The sequence below is a fragment of the Portunus trituberculatus genome, chromosome 7 (assembly GCF_017591435.1).
Source record: "Portunus trituberculatus isolate SZX2019 chromosome 7, ASM1759143v1, whole genome shotgun sequence".
NCBI classification, from domain to species: domain Eukaryota; kingdom Metazoa; phylum Arthropoda; class Malacostraca; order Decapoda; family Portunidae; genus Portunus; species Portunus trituberculatus.
In genome coordinates, this window is record NC_059261.1 from 5609713 (window position 1) to 5632906 (window position 23194).

Here is a 23194-nt window from a genome sequence, read left to right on the forward strand (position 1 = left end):
CCGCTGCTGCTGGAGGTTTGACTGCCATGGAGAGAGAGACAGAATTAGTACGTGCCTCGTAACATCAAAAGAACAGAAAACACAGTGGAACATTCAGTTGGCAGAGAGAGAGAGAGAGAGAGAGAGAGAGAGAGAGAGAGAGAGAGAGAGAGAGAGAGAGAGAGAGATTAGTAACATCAAAAGACTGGGAAACACAATGGATGACAGCAAAAAAGACACACACTCATCTCTCATTGACTTAGTTACTGTCCAGACTGAAGCTCATATCCTCAAACATTTCTGTGCTTCACCTCCACTGTTCAGAAGACTTTATTTAAACTGACAGGAACTTTATGGTGTTTTTATGTTTCTAGAGGCAGAGTGACAACATTTCTGCATTATTAACTTGAAAACCCTGCTTGTCATCTCTGTGGCCTTGGAAAATGGTTACGGTGAAAGAGCAAAGCGTTTCTGAATACGGACCTGACTTCTTAACTGACCTCAAGACAGCCTGCAGACATCACTGGGACACTATGCTGACTGACGCCTTACACTTCACCTCACTGGGGCACATTACACGGGACAGGACACCACTGATGAGTCTAGATCCCCTACTGGGCCCTGGACACTGCAAAAATGACTCCTATATCTGACTACATTTCTTGTGCTTGGGGACTGGCATCTCAGTGGGACTTTTTATTTAATTCTCAATTTTTGTTGCCCTTCTTACATAAAAAAAAAAAAAGAAGAAAAAGAAATAAAAAAAATAAGTAACCAGGCTGAGGATTGGTCACACCTGCCTGACTACATATCTTGTTTGGGGACTGGCATCTCAGTGGGACTTTTTTTTTATTCTCGGTTTTTGTTGCCCATTGATGGTTATCCTTCTAATATAAAAAAAGAAGTTATCAGGCTGAGGATTGGTCAGACCTGCCTCAATATCCACATGCACAGGCTGGGCATGTCTGCCTCTCCACACTGTCTCTGGTGCCCTACACAGCCTGACACTCCAGAACACCTGCTGCTGCTGTACTGTCCCCATCACCATTCATGTCACCACCTCAATGTGTGGCACTCCTTCACTCACTAACTGCTCTACAACCACACACACCTAACCTAACCTCCCAGGCAGCTCCATCAATCCCATCCTGGCCTTCAAAAACCCTCAACCTCACCAGGACCTTCCTACACAAGTCCACCACCTTCATCGCAACTAACCTAAAACTTTAGCAGCACAGCGCACCTTTGTGGCGCCAAAGCTGTGACCCATTGCCTAAACGGCCCCAACTAAACAAGAGGGAGAACATCAAATGCGAAAGATGAACGGAACCTGAGACGACATAGAAGAATTATCTCCCTCTCACAATCCTTATCTCCCTTTTACACCATTTCTATTCTTACCCACAGTCTCTCTCTCTCTCTCTCTCTCTCTCTCTCTCTCTCTCTCTCTCTCTCAGCTAAACCAACACTTCTGAAATAATAAACTAAGGAAGTAGAATATCAAGGCCGAGAGAGAGAGAGAGAGAGAGAGAGAGAGAGAGAGGCAACGATCAATATTTTCGGTGTAGCGAAATACTTGCAACAGAATCTTTTTATATACAAACTCCGCATTTCTTTGTCTTTTTACTAACTGCATAAACTCCATATTGCCATAAATGGATAAAGGAACCACAAATAATAACAGAATAAATAAACAAACAAATATAAAGTGGTTTGATCAAGAGTTGCCAAATTAGGAAATACTTTTGACAATTGGCGTCTCCTAGGAAGTCAATTTTACCTGCAATTTTTTTACCGAGGCTGATCAGATTGGTTAATTAGCGGCCACAAGAGTTCTTATAAGTGACACAGGTGAGGTTTTCACTAGATAACAAACTATTAAGGATTTCAGTGACAGTTTTAGGTCACGACTAATGAAAAGATAAGAAATAAGGGATCAAATACGAAATGTGGCAAAAAATACGGCTGGGTGAAATATAGAATAGCTAGAAATGTGAAAAAATAGCACATCAATTAATGGAATAACGAACAAATACAACAGTAGACTTTAATACACACGAAATAGCTTGTCCCTCAATACTTAGAAAATTCCTGAGGCACTCCTACAATACAAGCCAATTACCACTAATCCAAGCACATTTCCGCCATTTTGACCAAAGACATATAAATTACAACCCTTATTTGACACCACGACGTGAAGAAAAGGGGAGAGGAGGGGGAGGAAAGGGTGTAATTGAAGGAATTAAGAAAAGATATCTCACCTGCGCCATTCTGATGCTGCTGCTGCCACTCCCTGTCACGTCATGGCGCCACGTTGCCCAACATATCGTACCTCATTATAATATTTACACCAATGACTACATATACTGAGAATAACACACTTTTATGTTCAGGTGACAATGTACAGTTTTTTCTTTGGCTGATATGTACCTTACACTGATTATATTCAAGGTCAATTCCTCAAAGTTGATAAAGGCACCTGTGTTCCCCTTTTTTTTCTCTCATAATTACCTGGCATGGAAGCACATGCATTATAAAAGAAAAAAAGATATTATCCCACAGAGGGAGGTGTCATTGGGGGCCACCTAACTCTTTGTCGCAGGAGCTGAACAAGCCCTGCAAAAATTACTGAGGATTTCAAAGTCTAGCACAAATCCTATGGTCGTCTCTATGACAAATCCTGCCCCAATATGAGATTTATGGCCACGAGTCATCCACGTCCCATCATAACCAACATCGATTTCTACTTTCTTCCACCACACACCACACACAGCCCTGTCACCACACACCATACACCACACTGCTCTCTTTCCCTTTATCACCACACACACCCCTGCCACCACACACCATACACCACACTGCTCTCTTTCATTCTATCACCACACACACCATACACCACACACCACACTGCTCTCATTCTATCACCACACACATCACCACACACCATACACCACTGTCACCTATCACTGCTCTGCTTTTCTCACTTTATCACCACGCACACCCCTGTCACCACACACCATACACCACACTGCTCTCTTCCATTCTATCACCACACACATTTTGTATTTTATTTATTTATTTTTTTTTTTTTTTTATGTTGCTTTTTTATTGGTTTTGAATGTCGTGATTTGTAATGTCGATATTTTGTCACTCATCACTCATCTCTTTTTAATGATTATGTGTTATTTTTGTTGTTTCGTATTTATTTATTTATTTATTAGGTTTATATATTGTGTGTTGTGAATGTTGAGTTTTGGTAATGTCGACATTTTGTAGCTCCTTCCTACGGCTACTTGTATCCTTAAATAAACTAAAATCACAATAACACTGAATATTACACACATAATTCCCTGATAATTTTCAAACACTGAAAATTTAACACATACAAGGACATAGTATTGGAATTTATAGCGGGCAAGGAGAAGAGAGTCAATTCCTTTAGAGAGCCACATTTGTTCATGGCGTCTGTACATCCCGCCAAGACACGGTTGATCTCACTGGAGTGCCGTTATATTTTCAACCTGTATAGAGGTGACAGTGCCGTGACAGAGGTGGTGGAGGTTATTAATGCACCAAGGAACAGGTGTGTAAGGTGTGGCAGTGGTGTTGATAAGGGATTAGTGTGTAAGGAGGGAAAGAATTGTGGTGGGTCGGGTGTTTCCTCCATGTCAACAACATAGTGGTGGTGATGGCCGTGTGGTGTTTGGTGTTGCTTATAAACACATTCAAACACCCGCAACACATCCACAACATGCCCATATACGCTCAAACACCCACACACACAAACTGAAGTGATGACATTCCCTACAGCACCAGCGACGAGACAAGAGAGCAATGCAACTCTTCACCACCAAGACCCTCCACACCGCCTCACCATCATTTATTTAAGGTATTTCTAAGGCCAATCTCTTATTTGTAGGTTTTCTTTACATATGAGAGTGAAAACAGTGCCCAAATGTTGAAAAGGTGATGGGTATAACGAGCAGTTGTCAGTATTACCAGCTATTATTTGCTTCTTTGACTCACCGTAAGCCAAACATGTGTCAGATTGCAGCCACTATTCTACCATTGCATGTTCCTGGGCAAGTTTTCTGATGGGGCTTAATTTTGTTGTGGTGAGATAATAAATGCAACATAAGGATTATGGAGGCCGCGCTGCAGTGTTCCCGGATGTTACCTCCCGCCCGGCCCCCCCCCCCCCGAGCACCACCCTGTCCCCCGTGGCAACCTGCGGGTTCCAATACTTTTTGATATATTCTCTAAAAATAATATTACGCTTCCATGATGTGTTTTATGGTTTCTCTAAATATTTCGTTGTGTTTGAAGTGTGTTCCGCGCCTGTGTTCGGTAAATATGTGGCGTTTAGTGGTGTTTTATAGCTTAAATATGAGCTGCCATAACGTCCAAATTTTCCATCTCTCAATTTCAACTTTTTATTTTGAGGTGTAACTGGGCCTTTATGGTATCAAAAATTGTGTGTACTTTTTTAAGCGTGAAATCAATCCATTGAGTGAAATATGTGGACTTTGAAGTGGTGTTTTGTCCCGTTTAACGTAAGTTTTATTTTTCGATTTTATTTGTTTACGTTTCTGTTTGACGGTCAAACTCGTTGTAGAATGCCTTAAAAGAAAGCTCAGACTCTGTAGAATGTGTTAGAATACTCGCCAAGTGAAAATAGGTTGACTTTACAAGAGTTTTTAATGAGTTTAGAGTTTAATGGTTTTGTTTTACATAAATGCTCTTTCACTCGTTCACTTCTGGTTCTAGGTCAGTGTTGGATGCCTGAGAAGAGAGTTTATATTGTCTAATATTTTTCGAAAGAAATATAAAGTCGAAATGGCTGGACGTTTTGGCAGCGTTATAAGTGGAAATGTTTATATACATTTTATATACTTAATTTAGACAGTTTTTTAAAACTAGTTAAGCAGGAGATGTTTTGATGTTTTGGATATTAATTAAAGTATCTAACAAGTCATAAAAAAGTAAGCATTCGGCCTGGGCTTCGTTTTTTCTTTAAGTCATTTTTAAAATTATTTACGTAATTTAGCCCAGGCACCTCTGTTCCCGCGCTCTTGATGACGTCACAGCCAAGGGGGACTCATCAGTCATAGCCCGGGTTGTCCCTCCTTCCCTACCGTCCAGTTCGACAATATTTTGCCTAATATCTAGTGATTTCTACGTGTTTTCATGTGTTTCTTGGCTCTGGTGTGCGGATACTAGTAGCAGAAGGAAGAAGGAAGGAGAAATAAAGGAGGATGAGGAGGAAGGAAGGAGAAAGGGAGGAATAAGTGGAGGAGCAGGCAAGCCACAATAGTTACTCTCCCTCCACTTCCTTAATATTTTGCCTAATATCTCGTATTTTCTAAGTGTGTTGATGTGTTTCTAGGCTCAGGCGTGTAGATGGAAGCAGTAGAAGAAAGAAAAAAGGTGGAGAACGAAGAAGAAAGGAAAAATGGAAGTGGAAGAAGAAGAGGAACCAAGCCACAATATTTAGGTAAGTCCCCTTTTTAATCTTACCGTCCTTTATGGCGCATTTTGGTGTTTTTGAGTTATATCTGAAGTATTTTGAGTGTGTTTGGTAGTGTTGCAGGATGTTTTGTGTGTTTTCAGTGTGTGTTAAATGTTTTTAGGTATATTTTACATGAATAAAGGAGAATGAGGAGGAAGGAAGGAGAAGAGGAGGGAACAGCCAAACCCCAATACTTAACTCCCCCTCAACTTTGTCAAAATTTTGCGTAATATTTATAATGTTATTTAAGTGTTTTAATGTATTTCTAGATTCAGGTGTGTAGATGGAAGCAATAAAAGAAAGAAAAAAAAAAAAAGAGAAATAAAGGAGGACGAAGATGAAAGGAGAAAGGGAAGCGGAAGAGGATGAGGAGCCTAGCTGCAATATTTAGGTAAGTGTCCCTTGTAATCTTGCTGTTCTTTTTAATGTATTTAGGTCTTTTTGGAGTTTTTAAGTGTGATTGGTAGTACTGGAAGGTGTTTTGGGTTTTGTATGTATGTTTTGGGTGCATTTTGTGTTTTCAGTCTATTTTAGTTGTTTTTTTTAGGTATATCTTACTATCTTGAGGTTAGTGTAGAGGTGTGTTTGAGTATTTAGGTGGTTTTTTTTTTTTGGTGGGGGCATTTTTCAGTGGTTGTATGATGTTTTGAGTGTTTCTGGGTATTTTGAAAGGTTGTATGGTGTTTTAAGTGTGCTTTTGATCGGTTTTTAAGTGTTTTTAGTTATTAGCGCTCTTTTGGCTTTGTGCGAAGATGGTATTGCTGCGACCCTCCTTCAGCTTCTTCTTCAGGGAGGGGACGCTTGACAATCTCGGGATCTGGGGCGTGTGTGTCGGGGAGAAGGACTTTACCTGGGTGGCGCGGGGCGGCTGGGGTGGAGAGGCGGGCAGATCGCTCTCTCAGGCCTGGCTGTCTGCTGCTATAGCACCCACTCTCACTCAGCTCAGTCACACAGAGTGGGGGAGAAGGAAACACTTCTTCCTTATTTCTCTATATTACAGCAACTATACACGAGTCACCGGGAACAGGTGGCGGCGGCACACAGGACGGGGCAGGGGGCGGCAACAAAGTACGGGTAACACTTTGTTAGTTCGTCAGGCACTTCAATGTCTCTCTGTCTCTCGTTCACTCTCTGACTACTCCCCAGAGTACGACTTGTTCCTTCGAGGTCTCTTGCTACACTCCTGTCCTCTGTCCTCGTCGGTGCCACACAGTGCCCGACAAACCACGCCTCCTGTGCCGTCGCACCTGCCAGGCAAGGTCCTTACGAGTCTATTTCAGCTTATTAGGTAACCCTATCTACCTTAACCGCTAATTACCAATATATCCCTGATAATGCTGGCTACAAGTAATTCACACATGCATGCATTTATTTACACGGTACCGTATGACAATCATCCCAGGGCTGGCCAGTGCCCTCACCCATACACACACACACACACACTTTATCTTCTCGTGACCTCCGGGGTCACATCTCCTCGATCATGGAGGCCTAGCTCAGCGTCCCTTCCATTAAGGTCTGACAGTTTCATAAACATGAGCAACCAACACCTCGCTCACCCTTTAGCTAAAGTCTGCACATATGTACTCATATATACTACCCATATGTACTCTCTTATGACGCTGCTCCACACTCACACAGGCACACGTACATTGTATCTTGGAGGCTGCTGCAATACACCTTCGCAATAGTATAATTGGGTGAGTTTTAGGCACCCGCGGGCACCCATCCTTGGCACTGCACTTCGATCCCCACCTCTTATATTTTTTATATATATATATATGCATTATTGTTAATACGTATACAACTTCCCATGAATTAACATAAAGTAACAAATGCCCTGTAGGCTGTATATATAATACTTTATTTGTAACTGATTGTCAGTATAGAGGTGTGGAGGCAGTGAACCAACATTCCCACACCTCTTAATTTATTAGGTTAGGTTAAAAGAGGCCTAGGTCTGATTAAGGCTTTGGTTTAGTTATAGTTTAACCCGGCCTTCAGTACGATGCGTTTCCATATTCATTCTGGTTACTATTTGGTGATTTTATACACCTTTATAAACCTACGTGGGGGACTAAAATAGTGAAGACTATGACCATTAATCTTCTGACCTACATAGATCCTTCCTAAAGTCAATAAAATGGTCGAATCGTACACATGCAATTGTCAAGGTAAAAATGTGTCCCGGAGTACTGATAGTGAAGACTAGCCATTAATCTTCTGCCCTTCATAGACCCTTCCTAATGTCAATAAAATGGTCTAATCGAACACAAATCTTCAGGTAAAAATGCGTCCCAGTACTGAAGAGGTTAAAATTCCCCACTGTGGTAGGACTAGAGGACGGTGGCTGAGGCGGAGGGCGAGGTGGTTGAGTGGAGTGGTGGGCGGCGTCTGGCAGCGCTGCACGTCCGCCATATTGCATCACTGCCACCTTGTTATTTACTGAGCCAGCCTCGCCCGTGACGGCTGCACATTACTACTGAGGCCGTGTTACTGCACACTGAGGCACCGAGGGAGGCGAGGAGGTCCGGCCATTGCTTCTCTGTGGTTCCTGGCTCGCCTAGCAGTGTGAGCAGCAGGAGTGACCCAGGTTCGAATCCCACCCAGTGTTCAACCATGTGAAGATTTTTATTCTTGGCACTATTATTAACTTGTCACTCTGGTCCCACGTGGCTGCCCCGTCTGGCACTCCTACCTGCTCGTGGCACCGTCAGTTGGCCCTCTCGCTCCCTCATGTGTGATCCAGTAACGTGTGTTATTGAATTTTTTTTTTTTGTTTATTTTGCGTGGTATTTTTATATACGTATGTGCGTCTCTCTCTCTCTCTCTCTCTCTCTCTCTCTCTCAAAAATTTTTTTCCTGTTAATGAGTTATCATATTGTTCCAGCTGCTACCACTACTACCCACTAGTGCTGCATTCATGATAGAGACGGAGGAGGGCGACAGGCAAGAGGCGGCCCTGGCGGCACCCATGGCGGCCAGCCCAGCCCTGCGAGTCGCCACACCTCCTGAGGATGAGGTGAGGCCACTCTGTTCACTGCTAACCTACTCCATACCCTACCTAAACTAACTTATCCAAACCTAGCCTATACCCAACCTAAGCTGACCTAACTAGATCCTACCCCTGACGAACTTAATATAACCTAACCTAACCTAACCTAATCTAATCAAATCAAATCAAACCTTATTACCTCCTGCTATAATTTGTGAGTGCCATTTTTAGTGCCAAGATTAATTTTCTCCCCTTCAATGTAGATTACAAGGTTAGAAATATTATAGTTTTGAGTGCCACCACCACTCTACATTCAAAGGTTCTGTTTGAAGCTACACTAATATTCAGAGTGGTTTTGTGTGGTTGTAGTGACAGATTGACAAGATTTCTGCACTAGTAACAGGAGAAACTATGACAGATTGACAAGATTTCTGCACTAGTAACAGGAGAAAGTGACAGATTGACGAGATTTTGCATTACTAACAGGAGAAATACTGACAGATTGACAAGATTTCTGCACTAGTAACAGGAGAAAGTGACAGATTGATAAGATTTTGCATTACTAACAGGAGAAATACTGACAGATTGACAAGATTTCTGCACTAGTAACAGGAGAAATAGAGACAGATTGACATGATTTCTGCATTACTAACAGGAGAAATACTGACAGATTGACAAGATTTCTGCATTACTAACAGGAGAAACAGTGACATATTGACAAGATTTCTGCACTAGCAACAGGAGAAATAGAGACAGATTGACAAGATTTCTGCACTAGTAACAGGAGAAACAGTGACAGATTAACAAATTACTAACAATAGAAACCGTAACAGATTAGCAAGATTTCTGCATTAGTAACAAGAGAAACACTATCAGATTGACAAGTTTACTAACAGTAGAAACAGGAGAAACAGACAGATTGACAACATTTCTGCATTAGTAATAGGAGAAACAGACAGATTGACAACATTTCTGCATTAGTAACAGGAGAAATACTGATAGACTGACAAGATTTCTGCATTAATAACAGGAGGAACAGACAGAATAACAAGATTTCTGCACTAGCAACAGGAGAAACAGTGACAGATTGACAACATTTCTTCATTAGTAACAGGAAAACTCTCGAGAATAGAAAGTTCCATCAATAAGCTACATTTGTGGGTGCTGGAAGTCAATAAGAGTGCCATGGGTTAGTGAAGCTGCCAAAAAGCTTTCTGTTAGTTAAGCAAGATGTGTGGGTGCCAGAAGTCAATAGGGTCAGTGGGAGTGCCCAAAAAAACTTCATTAATTTGTCCAGTAATGTTAGTAAGTGCCAAAGTCATTAAAGGTGCCATGTGTTACTGAGGGTGCCAGAGAGTTCCGTCAATTAGTGAGGCAAGGTTTGTGGGTGCCAGAAGTCAATAGGAGTGCCAAAAAAGCCTCCAATTAGTTAAGCAAGGTTAGTAAGTGCCATGAGTCAGTGAGGGTGCCAGAAAGTTCCATCAATTAGTGAAGCAAGATTAGTAAGTGCCAGAAGTCAGTAGGAGTGCCAAAATACCCTCCAATTAGTTAAGTTTGTGAGTGGCACTGATATTAAGAGTGCCACAGGCCACAGGGAGGGCCAGTTTGAAGCAGGTGTGGGATGCAGCATCACCGTGGAGCTCAATAAGACAATAGGATCACTGAGCATGCCAGAAAGTTCAATCAGTTATGCAAGGTTTGAAGGTGCCAGTAGTCAGCAAGAGTGCCATAGGTCAGTGAGGGTGCCAGAAGGTCCAATCAATTACTGAAGTAAGGTTAGTAACTGCCAAAGAGAAGATGAGTGCCAAGAAGCCTCGTTTGTTAAGCAAGGTTTGTGGGTGCCAGAATTCAATAATAGTGTCAATGAGAGTGCAAAAAAGCCTTCAGTTAGTTAAGCAAGGTTTTTGGGTGCCAGACATCAATATTGAGTGCCAAAAGTCAATAGAAGTGCCAAAGTACCCTCCAATTAGTTAAGTTTGTGAGTGGCACTGATACTAAGAGTGCCACATGCCACCAGGAGGGCCAGTTTGAGGCGGGTGTGGGGCGCAGTATCACCGTGGAGCTGCTAGCCACCTGGAACACACAGCTGCGGCGGGAGGCAACTGCGCGCTGTCCTGTGGCAGGCTGTGGCATCACCTTCCACAGTGCCCCACAGATACAAAGCCACTATGTCACCTGCTCTGGGGTTAGTAGTGCCACCATACACTGTCACTGCCTGATGATGATGATGATGATGATGATGATGATGCTAGTTCTGTTGCCCTACGATGTGACTGGGTGATGGTGGTTGTGGTGCTGATGATGATGGTGATTGGTTCTATATTAGTTCCTTCCTGTGGCTGGTTCTTGCTATCTGCCTGGCACTTCTTTGGCTGACCTTCCTAACTGACCTTCCAAATTGACCTTCCAAATTAAATAACTGAGTGATCTATCAATTTTTTTTTCTATTTGTTTATTTATTCATTCCTTTGTGTGTTTGTTTATTAGGTTACTTTCTTGATTCTTTCTTGGTGCACAGTCAGTCTTATCTTATCTTGCCATCATGTAACACTCTTAGCTTTTTGCTCTCAAGGACTGCCTATCAGTATCTTAGCAGTAGTAGTAGTAGGAGTAATTGTTGTTGTTGTTGTTGTTGTTGTTGATGTAGTAGTAGTTGTAGTAGGACTTGCTTATTAGTGTTATGGTAAATTTTTAAGTATTGGCACCTACACACACACACACACACACACACACACACACACACACACACACACACACACACACACACACACCAAAGATTAGAGTAACACAACAATATTTATAAGTGTTTTGCTGTGTTCTCTCTCTCTCTCTCTCTCTCTCTCTCTCTCTCTCTCTCTCTCTCTCTCTCTCTCTCTCTCTCTCTCTCTCTCTCTCTCTCTCTCTCTCTCTCTCTCTCTCTCTCTCTCTCTCTCGTTAACTCTGTGTCTCTTCCATGGTGCCAGAAATATGATGGTCCAGTGGTGCGATGTGAGGAGTGCCAAGCTAGAGTGCCAGCATCTCTCATGGTGCAACACAACAAGGTCGTGCACCAGCGGCACCCCCTTACCCCTGCTGACCCCGACAGAGGCACCACTGGGTCACGATTTGGTCAGAGAAGCAGAGGTCAGGTCGCTCTCTCCCAGCGCCTTCTAGAGTGAGTTTGGTTATTTTTTATGTTTGTTTTGGTTGTGGTGAGAAATTAAGGTGTTTTGTTTATTTATTTATTTATTTATTTTTTTTTTATTAATATATCTTGCTTTTTTGGTTCTTTTCTCTCGTTCTTTCTCTCTTTCTCTTCTTTCCTTCTTTTTTTCCTTTTCCCTTTCTTTCACTCCCTCTTTCCCTCCCTCCCTTTCTTTCCTCCTTTCCCCTTCTATCCCTTCCTCTCTTTCTCCTCTCCCTTCTTTTCTCCTTTTTCCCCCCTCTTTCCTTTTCCTCTCTGATTCCCTTCTTTCCTTCTTTTCTTTCCCCTTTCACTCCCTCAATCCCTCCCTCCCTTGCTTCTTTCCTCCTCCTTTCCTCTTCTATCCCATCCTCTCTCTTTCTCTTTTCTCCTTTCTCCTTTCTTTCACTCTGAGTCCCTTTCAATCCCTTCCTTCCATCTTGTTTTTATTTATTAGTCTTTCCAGTATTTGTGTTCATATGACCTTGGTGTGGCATCCCTTCTGTGTGTCTGTGTCAGTGTGTGTGTAGGGATGTACAGTGTTGACATCTTGCCTCCTACAGGTGTCAGCAGGTGAGGGCTTGAAGCAACACCACCTGCGCTGCTCTCCCGGGGTGGATGCCAGGGATACCACCTCCTCCCCCAGGCAAGTCCCATCCACCTGTGTCAGTGTCATCACCATTGCTGTTACTATCATCACCATTGCTGTTATTGTCATTGCCATTGCTGTTACTGTCATCACCATTGTTGTTATTATTGTCATTACTATTGCTTTAATTGTCATCACCATTGCTGTCATTATCATCACCATTGCTTGTAGGTGAAAGGCAGTGGTGTTGTAGAGAGAAAGGTTGAAGTTGTAGGAGGGTAGTGTGTGTGTGTGTGTGTGTGTGTGTGTGTGTGTGTGTGTTTACCTATTTGTGTATTACAGGGCCCGAGCTAAGCTCTCTGTGTCCTGCCTCCTTGGCCACTCCTGTCATATCTCTCTTTCATCTGATTGACACACACTGCATCAACGACATCACTGCTCAGTTTACTCCACTTATCAATACTATGATGCGGGAAACTGTACTTTCTCATGTCATTTAGACAGATGTCTTTTATTAATTTTTTTCCATGTCCTCGGAGATGATTACTTTGTGTGTGTGTGTGTGTGTGTGTGTGTGTGTGTGTGTGTGTGTATTTACCTAGTTGTAGTTTTACAGGGCCTGGGCTTTATGCTCATGTGGCCCCATCTCCATATCTACACTTATCTAATTTTTCTTTAAAACTATGCACACTCATTGCTGACACCACTTCCTCACTCAAACTGTTCCACATCTCAAGACATCTTTGTGGGAAACTATATTTTATAACATCTCTCAGAAATCTTCCCTTTCTCATCTTTTTACTATGCGATTTTGTGCTTCTAATGTCATATTCTTCTCTCAGGATCAGTTTCTCATTATCCACTTGGTTCATTCCGTTGATCAATTTATAAACTTGTATCAGATCCCCTCTCTCCCTTCTCCGTTCCAGGGTTGGTAGATCCATAGCATTTAGTCTCTCCTCATATGTCATCCCTTCAAATTCTGGAACCATTCTTGTAGCCATTTTTTTGTAGTCTCTCCAACTTCCTTATGTGTTTCTTTTTATGAGGGGTCTACACTACTCCTGCATATTCCAATCTGGGTCTTATTATAGTACTTATCAATTTCTTCATCATTTCTTTGTCCATGTAGTGAAATACTATTCCAATATTCCTTAGCAAATTGTATGTCTCTGAAAATTCTATCAATATGGCTTACCGGTTGATTGTTTTCTTCCATCGTGTGTGTGTGTGTGTGTGTGTGTGTGTGTGTGTGTGTGTGTGTGTGTGTGATGGCATTGTTTCCACAGGACAATGAGCCTGCAGTTGGATTGGGGTCTGGATGATGAGGAAGAGGTGAGCCGGTCCTCCAGCAGCCCTCAGCCCTCCGCCTTGCAGCAGCAGTTTCTTGGGGAGCGTGGTGGGCGGGACAGCTGGAGCCAGCCTCCAGCGCCCGCCTCACACCCAGAGGCACTCCCGGGGCAGCCTGGCGGGGGAGGAGGTGCCAGCCTTCATGAGGATAGAGGAGGAAAGGGGGGCTGGCCTTCTGCTGGGGCCCACCGACCCCCACAGCAGTGGCGGGACGGGGCGGGGGCAGGCCACATCCCGGTCACCTTACTGCCAGCCTGCCCGCCAGCCCTGCCCCACTGCCTGCCTGCAGCCGTCCCCCTCCTGGGCACGGCGCCGTCACCTGGACCACCACCACCACCACCTGCACCACCACCACCACAGTCCAGCCCTTGCCACACATTCAGCGGGGCGGCGGGCACGGCGGGGCTCATCCTGCGGGCCGGGCTGCCCCGGGGAGGAGGAAGCAGGTCGACACTCTCGCTCCCCAGAGTCCCCCTGCCTGCCCTCCCCTGCCGGCCATGCCTGGCCTGCCCCACTGGCTGAGCGGCCCTACAGCCCGGCGGTCCAGAGGGAGGCATTGGGGGGCTGGGGGGCTGGCAGTCCTGGTGTGGGGGTTGAGGCAGGGTGGGATGAGGAGGAGCAGTACAGTGCCAAGCGGCGGCAGCTGGCGGTGCGGGCGGAGCAGCTGCAGCGGGCAGAGGAGTTGGTGAAACAGCAGGAGGAGGAAGCACAGCAGCGGACATGGCTGGCTCTGCAGCAGCAGGAGATGTTGCTGCGGGAGAAGGAGGAGGCGCTCAAGATGCGTGAGGCGGCAGCCCAGAGGAAGCTGGAGCTGGCGGCGCCTCATGGAGGAGTCCAGGATGATGCGGGGCTCCACACGCCACACCGGGGACTCCACTGCCTCGCCACTCTATTGCCCCCGGCCACCACCCTGCCCTGAGGACTCACCCCACCAGGAGGCACTCAGAAACCCCACCTGCCGCTGGCCAGATGCTGCCCCACACCACAATGGCACTATCCACAATGGCTGCCAGGATGGCCAGGCTGGGGCAGAGCGGGGCAGGGTCTGCCTCCAAGGCCATGACAAGGTGGAGGACCAGTGCCCCAGGGAGGCCTCGCCCCGCCAGCAGTGGAGGCCAGGGGAGGGCCACCCACCCTCCCCCCGGGCTATCATCCCCACCGCCCCCACACAGACAGAGCCAGGTGTGATGGCCACCACCACTACCACACCCACCAGCCATCTCTCTGAGACCAGGCAGGGCAAGGAGGTTCCCCGGGGGCAGGAGGAGAGCCCGCCCCGCCTGCCGACCCCCCGAGTGGTGCGCACCTACTCCCGCACCAGCCGACCCCGCCCTCTGTCTGACACCAGCCAGCCACCCCCTGCCAGCCACGTGGGGCAGAACACAAGCAACACCCATGGGGAGACTGTGGTGAACCAGGGGTCCAGCATCACCATCACCCCGCTGCCCCGGCCCCCATCCCGGCCCCGCAGACCCTACAGTGCCTTGCCCACGCTGCAAACCACCAGCCTCCCCCAGGCTCCCACTGCCTCCCCCAGCCTCACTGTTTCCCTGGCCTCACCCTCCCCCAGCCCTGCAGTGACTGCCCCCTCCCCGGCCAGCACTTCCCCACCCCGGGAGTTGGCCCCCAGGCAGCTGTCCTTCATGCCGCCCCTCAGTCTGGGGTCGCAGCAGTTCACCATCAAGTACGTAGGGGCCTTCAAGCCCACTCCCACTACTCCCTCCACACGCGTCAAGGCCACCCCCTCCCCACCCAGACTGTCCGAGGCCTTCTGCAAGCCGGGGCGGGAGGTGGTGGCCCCCAAGGTGACCATCCTGCCCCGGACCACACCAGCCACCCCCACCACTCTGCCCCACACTGACAAGGGCATGCAAGCCACACAGGTAGGCTGGCCACAGAGCGTAACAGCCACCAACAGCCCTGCTCCCCTGCTGGCTGCCCCACCACCACACTCACTGCCCTTCACCACCCACACCACCGTGCATGTGGACCCTGCCGACTCATCCACCCTGCAGATACACGTGGACTCTCCCTTTCACCCTCCACAGCCCTGCCACACCCACCTCACCACCACTACCACACCAGACACCACCATTCCTCAGGCCACCACAGCAGCCTCCACTATCACCACCACACCCCCACACACCCAGTCAAGCAGTGAGGATGAAGTACACAACGTCACCCAACCACAGCACCCAGAGGACACCCAAGCTTTCACAGATATTCAGGTGCAGCATCTGGAGGTGGACACAGCAGAAGGGACAGCAGAGGACACAGGAAAGGACACAGCAGAGGAACCATACCCACCCCAGATTCCACAGGACATCATGAAGGAATCTACCAGCTTTGAAGGGGAGTTTGACCCCAGCACATTCCCCTGCAGCAGCCCAGCCCTCATGCAGTCCTTCCTTAGTGATGCTGTTGCCTTCCATGCCTCCATTTCTTCACCTAGTACCCTGCAGGACCCCCACAAGGATGCCACCCTCCTGTACCAATCCCATAGCAATATAGATGAGCAAACACTGAAGGATACACAGGATATGCAGGATACTCTCTCTCCTACACTACCTGCAGACAAGACCATGATTACAGACCCACCTGAAGGCACTGTAGGGATGGAACACTACTTGGTGCCTCCACGTTGCCTGCAGGAAGGAACACTCAAAACATAGACACAGGTTCCTTCTCTCCTGTAGGGCCCACACAGGATATCCTCAGCCACACTGGTACACAAGGAGATGCACAGATGGAGGTGATGGGAGGGGCAGAGATGGAGGAGTCATTCATTCATACACAGCCCTTGCATTGCTCTACCAGTCCGGAAGATCAAGTGGAGTGTCTAGCGGAGGACGATCTCTCTTACCCTGGTGAGTGTTGGACCCCTTCAGTAGCATGACATAGAGAAATGTTGGCTTAGAATGAAAGGACAGCCTCTCAGTTTTGTTTCTCAGACCAGTTAAGTTCTCTTAAGCCCTTCAGTAGCATGATGTGTTTCCATATTCATTCTGGTGACTATTTACTATTTGGTGATTTTATACAGCTTCAGAGATTTATGTGGGGGATTAAAATAGTGAAGACTGGCCATTAATCCCTTCAGTAGCATGATGTGTTTCCATATTCATTCTGGTGACTATTTGGTGATTTTATATAGCTTCAGAGACTTGCGTGGGGATATTAGAATAGTGAAGACTGTGGCCATTAATCCCTTCAGTAGCATGATGTGTTTCCATGGTGACTATTTGGTGATTTTATACAGCTTCAGAGACTTATGTGGGGGATTAGAATAGTGAAGACTGGCCATTAATCTTCTGACCTCCATTGACCCTTCCTAATGTCAACAAAATGGTCCAATTGTACACAAATTTCAAGGTAAATATGGGATTAAAATGTGAAGATTGTGGCCATTAATCTTCTGACCTCCATTGACCCTTCCTTATGTCAATAATATGGTCTAATTGTGCACAAATTTCAAGGTAAAAATGGGATTAAAATAGTGAAGACTGTGGCCAGTAATCTTCTGACCCCATTGACCCTTCCTAATGTCAACAAAATGGTCTAATCATACACAAATCTCAAGGTAAAAATGTGTCCCAGTATTGAAGGGGTTAACAGTTGATGGTTTAAAGGTGTTCAGGTCAGGTAAGGTCAGGTCAGGTGTAGGATCGGGAAGCTTGACCTTTGTATTGTCACTCCCTTGTTGTTCAGCGAGTAGATTCATTGACTGCTATTTTGGTACGCGTTTCCATAATCACTAACCTCTCTGAGACTATTTGATCTCATTTTTAGCCACTATCAAACTTTTTAACTGTTAGAAATTACAAAATCCATCTTTTTTTTCCCCTTTCTCTCTTGTAAGTGCTTATAAAGATGTCATTGTGTGGTTTTAGTGCCTTGAGGTTTTGTATATTGAAGTGGAAGGCTTAAAGAAGTGGAAATTAATTGCTCTATCAGTAGTCGGTGAGTGGATAAATGTAGAGGCAGTGGTTTAACGAGGTGGAGTGAATTAGTTTGAGTGGTGAGTGGATGAATGTGTTACTTGTTTGAAAAGGTGGAATTAATTGGGTTAGTAGATAAGTGGATGAATGTGAATGGATGAGTTAAAGAGTGGAAATTAATTGGTTAATCAGTTGTGGGTGGATGAATGTGGAGTTAATGAGTGGAATTGATGAGTTAAAAAGATGGAATGAATTGGTTTAGTGGTAGTGGATGAGTGAATGAATGTGGACTGAATGAGTAAAAGATGGAATGATATGATTTATCTGTGGTGGATGGATGAATGTGGAGTTATGGAGTGAAGTTAATGGTTTCCCTTTGTTTACCTGCAGAGGATGTGGAGATGGAGGAGGTGGACATTAGGGATGATGATGAGGAACCTGCCAACACCAGCAGTCTGTTCATTGCCAACCCTGCACAGGCGGAAGGGGGGGTGGAAGGCAGCAGCATCTTATCGACTCCACCACAGACACACAAGGTGGAGGAAAATGTCTTAACCAGTGCAATAGAGGCAGAGGTGGAGGAAAGTCTCTCCACCTTACCACAGAGGGAGGTGGAGGTGGAAGTGGAGGGCAACAGTGTCTTCTCCGCACTACAGACAGCAACAAACAATGATATTTCCTCTTATAATGCTCCCGGTGAGATAGAAACACCCACACACACACTTGCAGAAGACACAGGGACATACACACACACACCTGCAGAAGAAATAAGGATGCCCATACACACACACACACCTGCAGAAGACACAGGCACATATACACACACACCTGCAGAAGAGACAGAAACACACATACACACACCTGTAGAACCTGCAGAAGAGACAGGGACATACATGCACACACCTGCAGAAGAGACAGAAACACATATATACACACCTGCAGAAGAGACTGAAACACACATACACATACACACACCTGCAGAAGAGACAGGAACACACCACAGTGACATCTTTTGTGACAACACAGTGGAGGCAGGAGAGGAGGCCATAGAGAGTGGCTTCCCTGACACAGCTGAAGATGTGGAGGGTGTGGACCAGCTGGGGTGTGACTGGGGAGTGCCACAAGCTGAAGGGGATGCACTGGAGAGTGAAGGAGAGCCGGGCAGTGAGGATGCCATGCCAGGAAATGAAGCGTCTGAGGAAATATTGACAAATACTGACCTTGTACTGTCACCAGGGTCAGGTCACTATCACCAAGTAGAGGAAGAAGTGGCACAGGCTGGAGTTATGGATACACAGTTGCCAGAGATGCCCCAACAGTGCCAGAGTGACAGCACAGTCCCTCCAGAGCTGAACCAGTCTTTAGAGGATGCCAGCCAGGGTGCCAAGGAGAGTAATGGCATGCCCATCACCACACCATGGCACTCAAGTGAACCCACACCTGCAGAGGGCCACAGTGCCACAATGCCAGTGACCCAGAAAGGCCACACAACTCCTGAGTGTGAGCCCGTGACCCTGGAGCCTGAGGAAATGGAAACTGTTGTGTGTGGCGGGGCACAGCGGGGAAAGAGGGGGAGGGGGCGGGGTAGAGCCAAAGTCCGGGGCCAGACAAGGTGGACCAGGAGGCGGAACACAGGCAGAACCAAACCAGGTCAAGTGGATGATGCTGATCTGACCTCTGAGGACCCACATGTGGCATTGACCCTGTGTGTGACCCCGGGCAGTGACGGCAAGGCATCAGAACGCCCTGCCACAGAACCCCAAGTGGCAGCGTCTCCACCACAAGACACGACCGTCTCCACCTTGGATATGGAGGCAGCCACACCCCCCCCACCCGATACAGAGGTGGAGGAGGCGGTGGAGCACGTGTCTCGAGGTGGCCGCAAAGTGAAACTGAAGGACTGGTGGACGGGAGTGGTGAGCGAGGCCACCAGTCCACGCACCAAGACCACTGCCAGGTCACCCATCACCTCACCAGCCAGGTCACCAATCAGATCACCAGGTCCCAAGAAACCCAGGGTGAAGAGAAGCCCAGCAGAAGCCAGCGAGACACCCCAGCCCAAGAGGAGGTGTGAAGAGGCACCCATGCTGACTGACATGCTCACCACCACTGCCATCACTACCCCTGTCATCACTACCCCTGTCATCACTACCCCTGCCACCACCACCCCTGCCACCACCACCCCTGCCACCACCACACCTGCCACCACCACACCTGCCACCACCACACCTGCCACTACCACCCCTGCCATCACCACCCCTGTAATCACTACCCCTGCCACCACCACTGCCATCACCATCCCCGCCACCACCACACCTGCCATCACCACCCCTGCCATCACCACCCCTGCCATCACCATACCTACCACCACCACACCTGTCCCCCCACCCCACAAGGCAGCAGAGGGGTCCCACACCCCCACCCCAGAGGTTCCCGTTAAGCGGCGGCGGGGTCGGCAACCCAAGAGTCAGCGTCCTTTGCGTGATTACAAGCCAAGCCGGCAGGAAAAGTTTGAGGACGTGGAGTGTGGCAAGTGTGGCGAGATGTGCTTCTCCCAGGCACACTTCCTCTCCCACGCCCGGCGAACGCACAATGGCCTGGCCCGGCCCCGCGGGGCCAGCCAGGAGTTCACTGCAGCTGAGACGCAGAGATCCTGGTGGACACCATGCGTGCAGTGCGGCAGTTGCGGTGCGAGGTGTGTGGTGGCATCTTCCGCTCCGTACTGGGCCACCGCATGCACTCCCTGGCCTGCGGTGTGGACCCCAGCCAGCTGAACAAAACCTGCCACGTGTGTCACCGCCGCATCCGCTATTACTACCTGGAGGCACACCTCAGGAAGCACGACTCCAAGGCCGCCAGGAAGCCCAAGGAGTCGGCCACACCCAAGGACCGGGAGCGTGGCAGCAGGAAGGCCGCCCTCAACTGCAACATGCGGCTGCAGGCTTGGCGCCACACCCGCGGTGAGGACGGCGGCAGTGACAGTGGCTCAGACCAGGGCGACGACTTCCGCCAGGAGCTGAGGCTGGCGCACTACTACACCCGCCCTGACCTCACCCTGCCCCACACACTGCTGGACACCTGGGAGGCTACCCTGGAGGAGGGGGCAGGGGCAACCTGCCACCACCAGGGGTGTGACCACTCCTCTGACAGCGTGGCTGAGGCACGGCAACACCACTGGTTGTGTCCACAGGCAGGCCACTCCCTGGAGTACTCCTGCAAACTGTGTGCCTTCACTTGTGGCCAGGAGGCAGACATGGAGGACCACCTCACCTCCACACACATTGCTGAGGTGGGGGGGGAGCCTGACAGCGAGTCAGATGAGTCAGACGAGGAATGGGGGGAGCGGCTGGGTGGCCAGCGGTCTAGTGGCCTGAGGCGGTACAGCAGGGACCTGCTGGTGCCCTTCCTGCCGGCCCTGCGCTGGACACACGACTTCCTGGCCGACAACACCAGCAACTCGCTCTACCCAGAGCACTGGCCAGCCCACAAGGAGTGGCAGGCCCTGGCCCCAGGCACTGCAGCGCTCTACCTCCCCGCCATCGCTGCCAGCCCAAGGTTTAGGGTGCAGGTGGTGGGCCAGCAGGCAGCAGCAACAGCGACAGTGGCAAATGGGGACTCGGTGAGCCAAGGTGAGTGGCAGGAGCTGGGCCGCTTCGACAGCATGTTGGCTGGCCAGGGCAGTGCCATGTTCTGTGGGGGGCCAGTGACAGCTTCAGCCTGGTGCCCTGAGTACCCGCCGGCCTCCCTGCACTCCAGCATGCAGCACCTGGCCCTGGCCACACTCCCATGCCCAGACATGAAGCACCAGATCTGCCATTCCTACTCCCACAGGGGTCTCATCCAGCTGTGGGGTTGCCCAGGGCCAACCACCAGTGAGCCCCCCACCCCCTGCTTCCTGCTGGGGCTGGCCCATCAGCATGGCACAGTCTGGTCACTGGCCTGGTGCCCCTCAGGTTCAGAGGAAGCAACGCTGCCTGGCTTGGTGGACTCCCCTTTGCCACGCCTGGGTCTGCTGGCTGCCGCCTGCTCTGACGGCACGGTGCAGGTGTATGCTGTGCCGCGCCCTGAGGCACTGCTGGAACGGGGTGCAGTGTACAAGCCATCAGCCAGCTTGGCACTGGTGCCAGGGCGTGGCGAGGGCCGGGAGGTGCAATGCCTTAAGGTGGACTGGTGCCGGGCCAAGGGGCACCACCTGGTGGCCGGGGCACTGTCCTCTGGTGTGGTGTGTGTGTGGGACCTGACCACCACCTCTCCATTCCTGCGGCTGCAGGGGGGGTCTGTGGTGGTGCCCTTCAGGAGCTTCCACGCCCACAACGGGGTGTGCACCACAGTGGCCTTCTGCCCCACCACAGGCGGCAGAAACCTGCTGTCCGGCGGCAACGACCGCACCTACAAGTTCTGGGACCTGGAGCGCCCTGAGCTGCCCCTGAGTGTGGTACGCAAGGGCCTGGTACTGGATTCCCTGTGGCTGCTGCACTGGGCGGGCTGCTTCCTGGCCTTTGACGACGTGTACGGCTTGGCCAGCACCAACACCTGCTTCAAGGAGAGCGGCTTCTTTGGCATCCCATCACGCAACGTGCTGTCGGCCAACGCGGCTGTTTGGGCGCTGGCCGGCTCGGACTGGCTCAACTCGGTGGCCCAGGGTGACTCTGCCGGCGAGGTGACCCTGACAGTGCAGCAGCAGCTCTTCAGGAATTATGAGAATGAAAAGTTTCCCTCAAAGCGCAAGGTGCCGGTGATGTGTGCCCGCCTGCAGGCGCTGGACGCTGCCACCCCTGTATCCTTCAACAGCGGCCGCATCATCCATCGCTCCCGCCATGAGCCGCAGGCAGCCAAGGCCAAGTCTGCAGACCAGCAGAGGGAGCAGAACGAGCAAGAGGAGGAGGACTGTCTGGGCCAGAACCTGTACCGGAAGTTCCCGCAGACGTACCAGGAAACGGTGGACACGCATGGCCTGGTGTTTAAGGAGCAGAACGTGGCAAACTTCTGCAGCATCCCTAGGGAAGAGCTGCTAGAGCGATGGCGCAACGAGTGTATGGAGGCCAGCGCAATCACCTGCTACCCCATGATGGCTGTCACCTCCTTGGCCTGGAACAACAACCTGGGTGCACACACCTGGATCGCCGTGGCCACCCAGTCCGGCCTGGTGCGCTTGGTGAGGGTGGAGGGGATGCACAACGCTGCCATGGACTCCTTCATCAATGACAACTTCACCGTGCGGAGATGAAACGCTCAACTTTGTCTTGCTGTGATCAAAAACGTTTCCTTCTACTGCCTCTGCTGCCAACGCTCTGCTTGAAGTGACGTAGGTTTCCAAGAGTGTTTTTTTCTGGTTCCAGTGAAGGATTGATAACATTTTTATCCTGGCAGGAAATGAAGCACTCGAGAACCCGGCCAGTCATCAGTGTGGCCTTGGCAAGTGGTGGTGGTGAGAGAGCAGTGTGGTGGAGGTGGTGAGACAAAGAGACAAGATTGCCTTAGTGGTGTGGAGGTTAGTGCTCTGTTATTGTGGTGCTGTGTGCTCAGTATTTCCCATCGTCATCACATCATCATCATCATCGCTATCACCATCATCATCATTGCTATTATTGCATTGTTGTTTAGTTTCTAATGTTTCTCCTCCTCCTCCTCCTCCACATCATTATTATTATCATCATCGTCATCATCATCCTTG

The 23194-nt window shown here is 48.8% G+C and overlaps 2 protein-coding genes across 2 annotated transcripts in view; both read left to right on the forward strand.

Moving 5' to 3' along the window:
* Positions 1-23194, forward strand: part of LOC123519450 (F-actin-monooxygenase Mical-like) — a 98585-nt gene that overhangs the window by 73183 nt on the left and 2208 nt on the right.
* On the forward strand, positions 7830-22747 carry LOC123519456. Its single transcript, XM_045280763.1, is given in 10 exon segments — positions 7830-8081; positions 8379-8510; positions 10501-10668; positions 11447-11637; positions 12166-12209; positions 13576-14401; positions 14403-16257; positions 16260-16452; positions 17911-20163; positions 20166-22747. Coding segments are annotated over 9 exon segments (8211 nt in total). The 5' UTR covers positions 7830-8081; positions 8379-8411.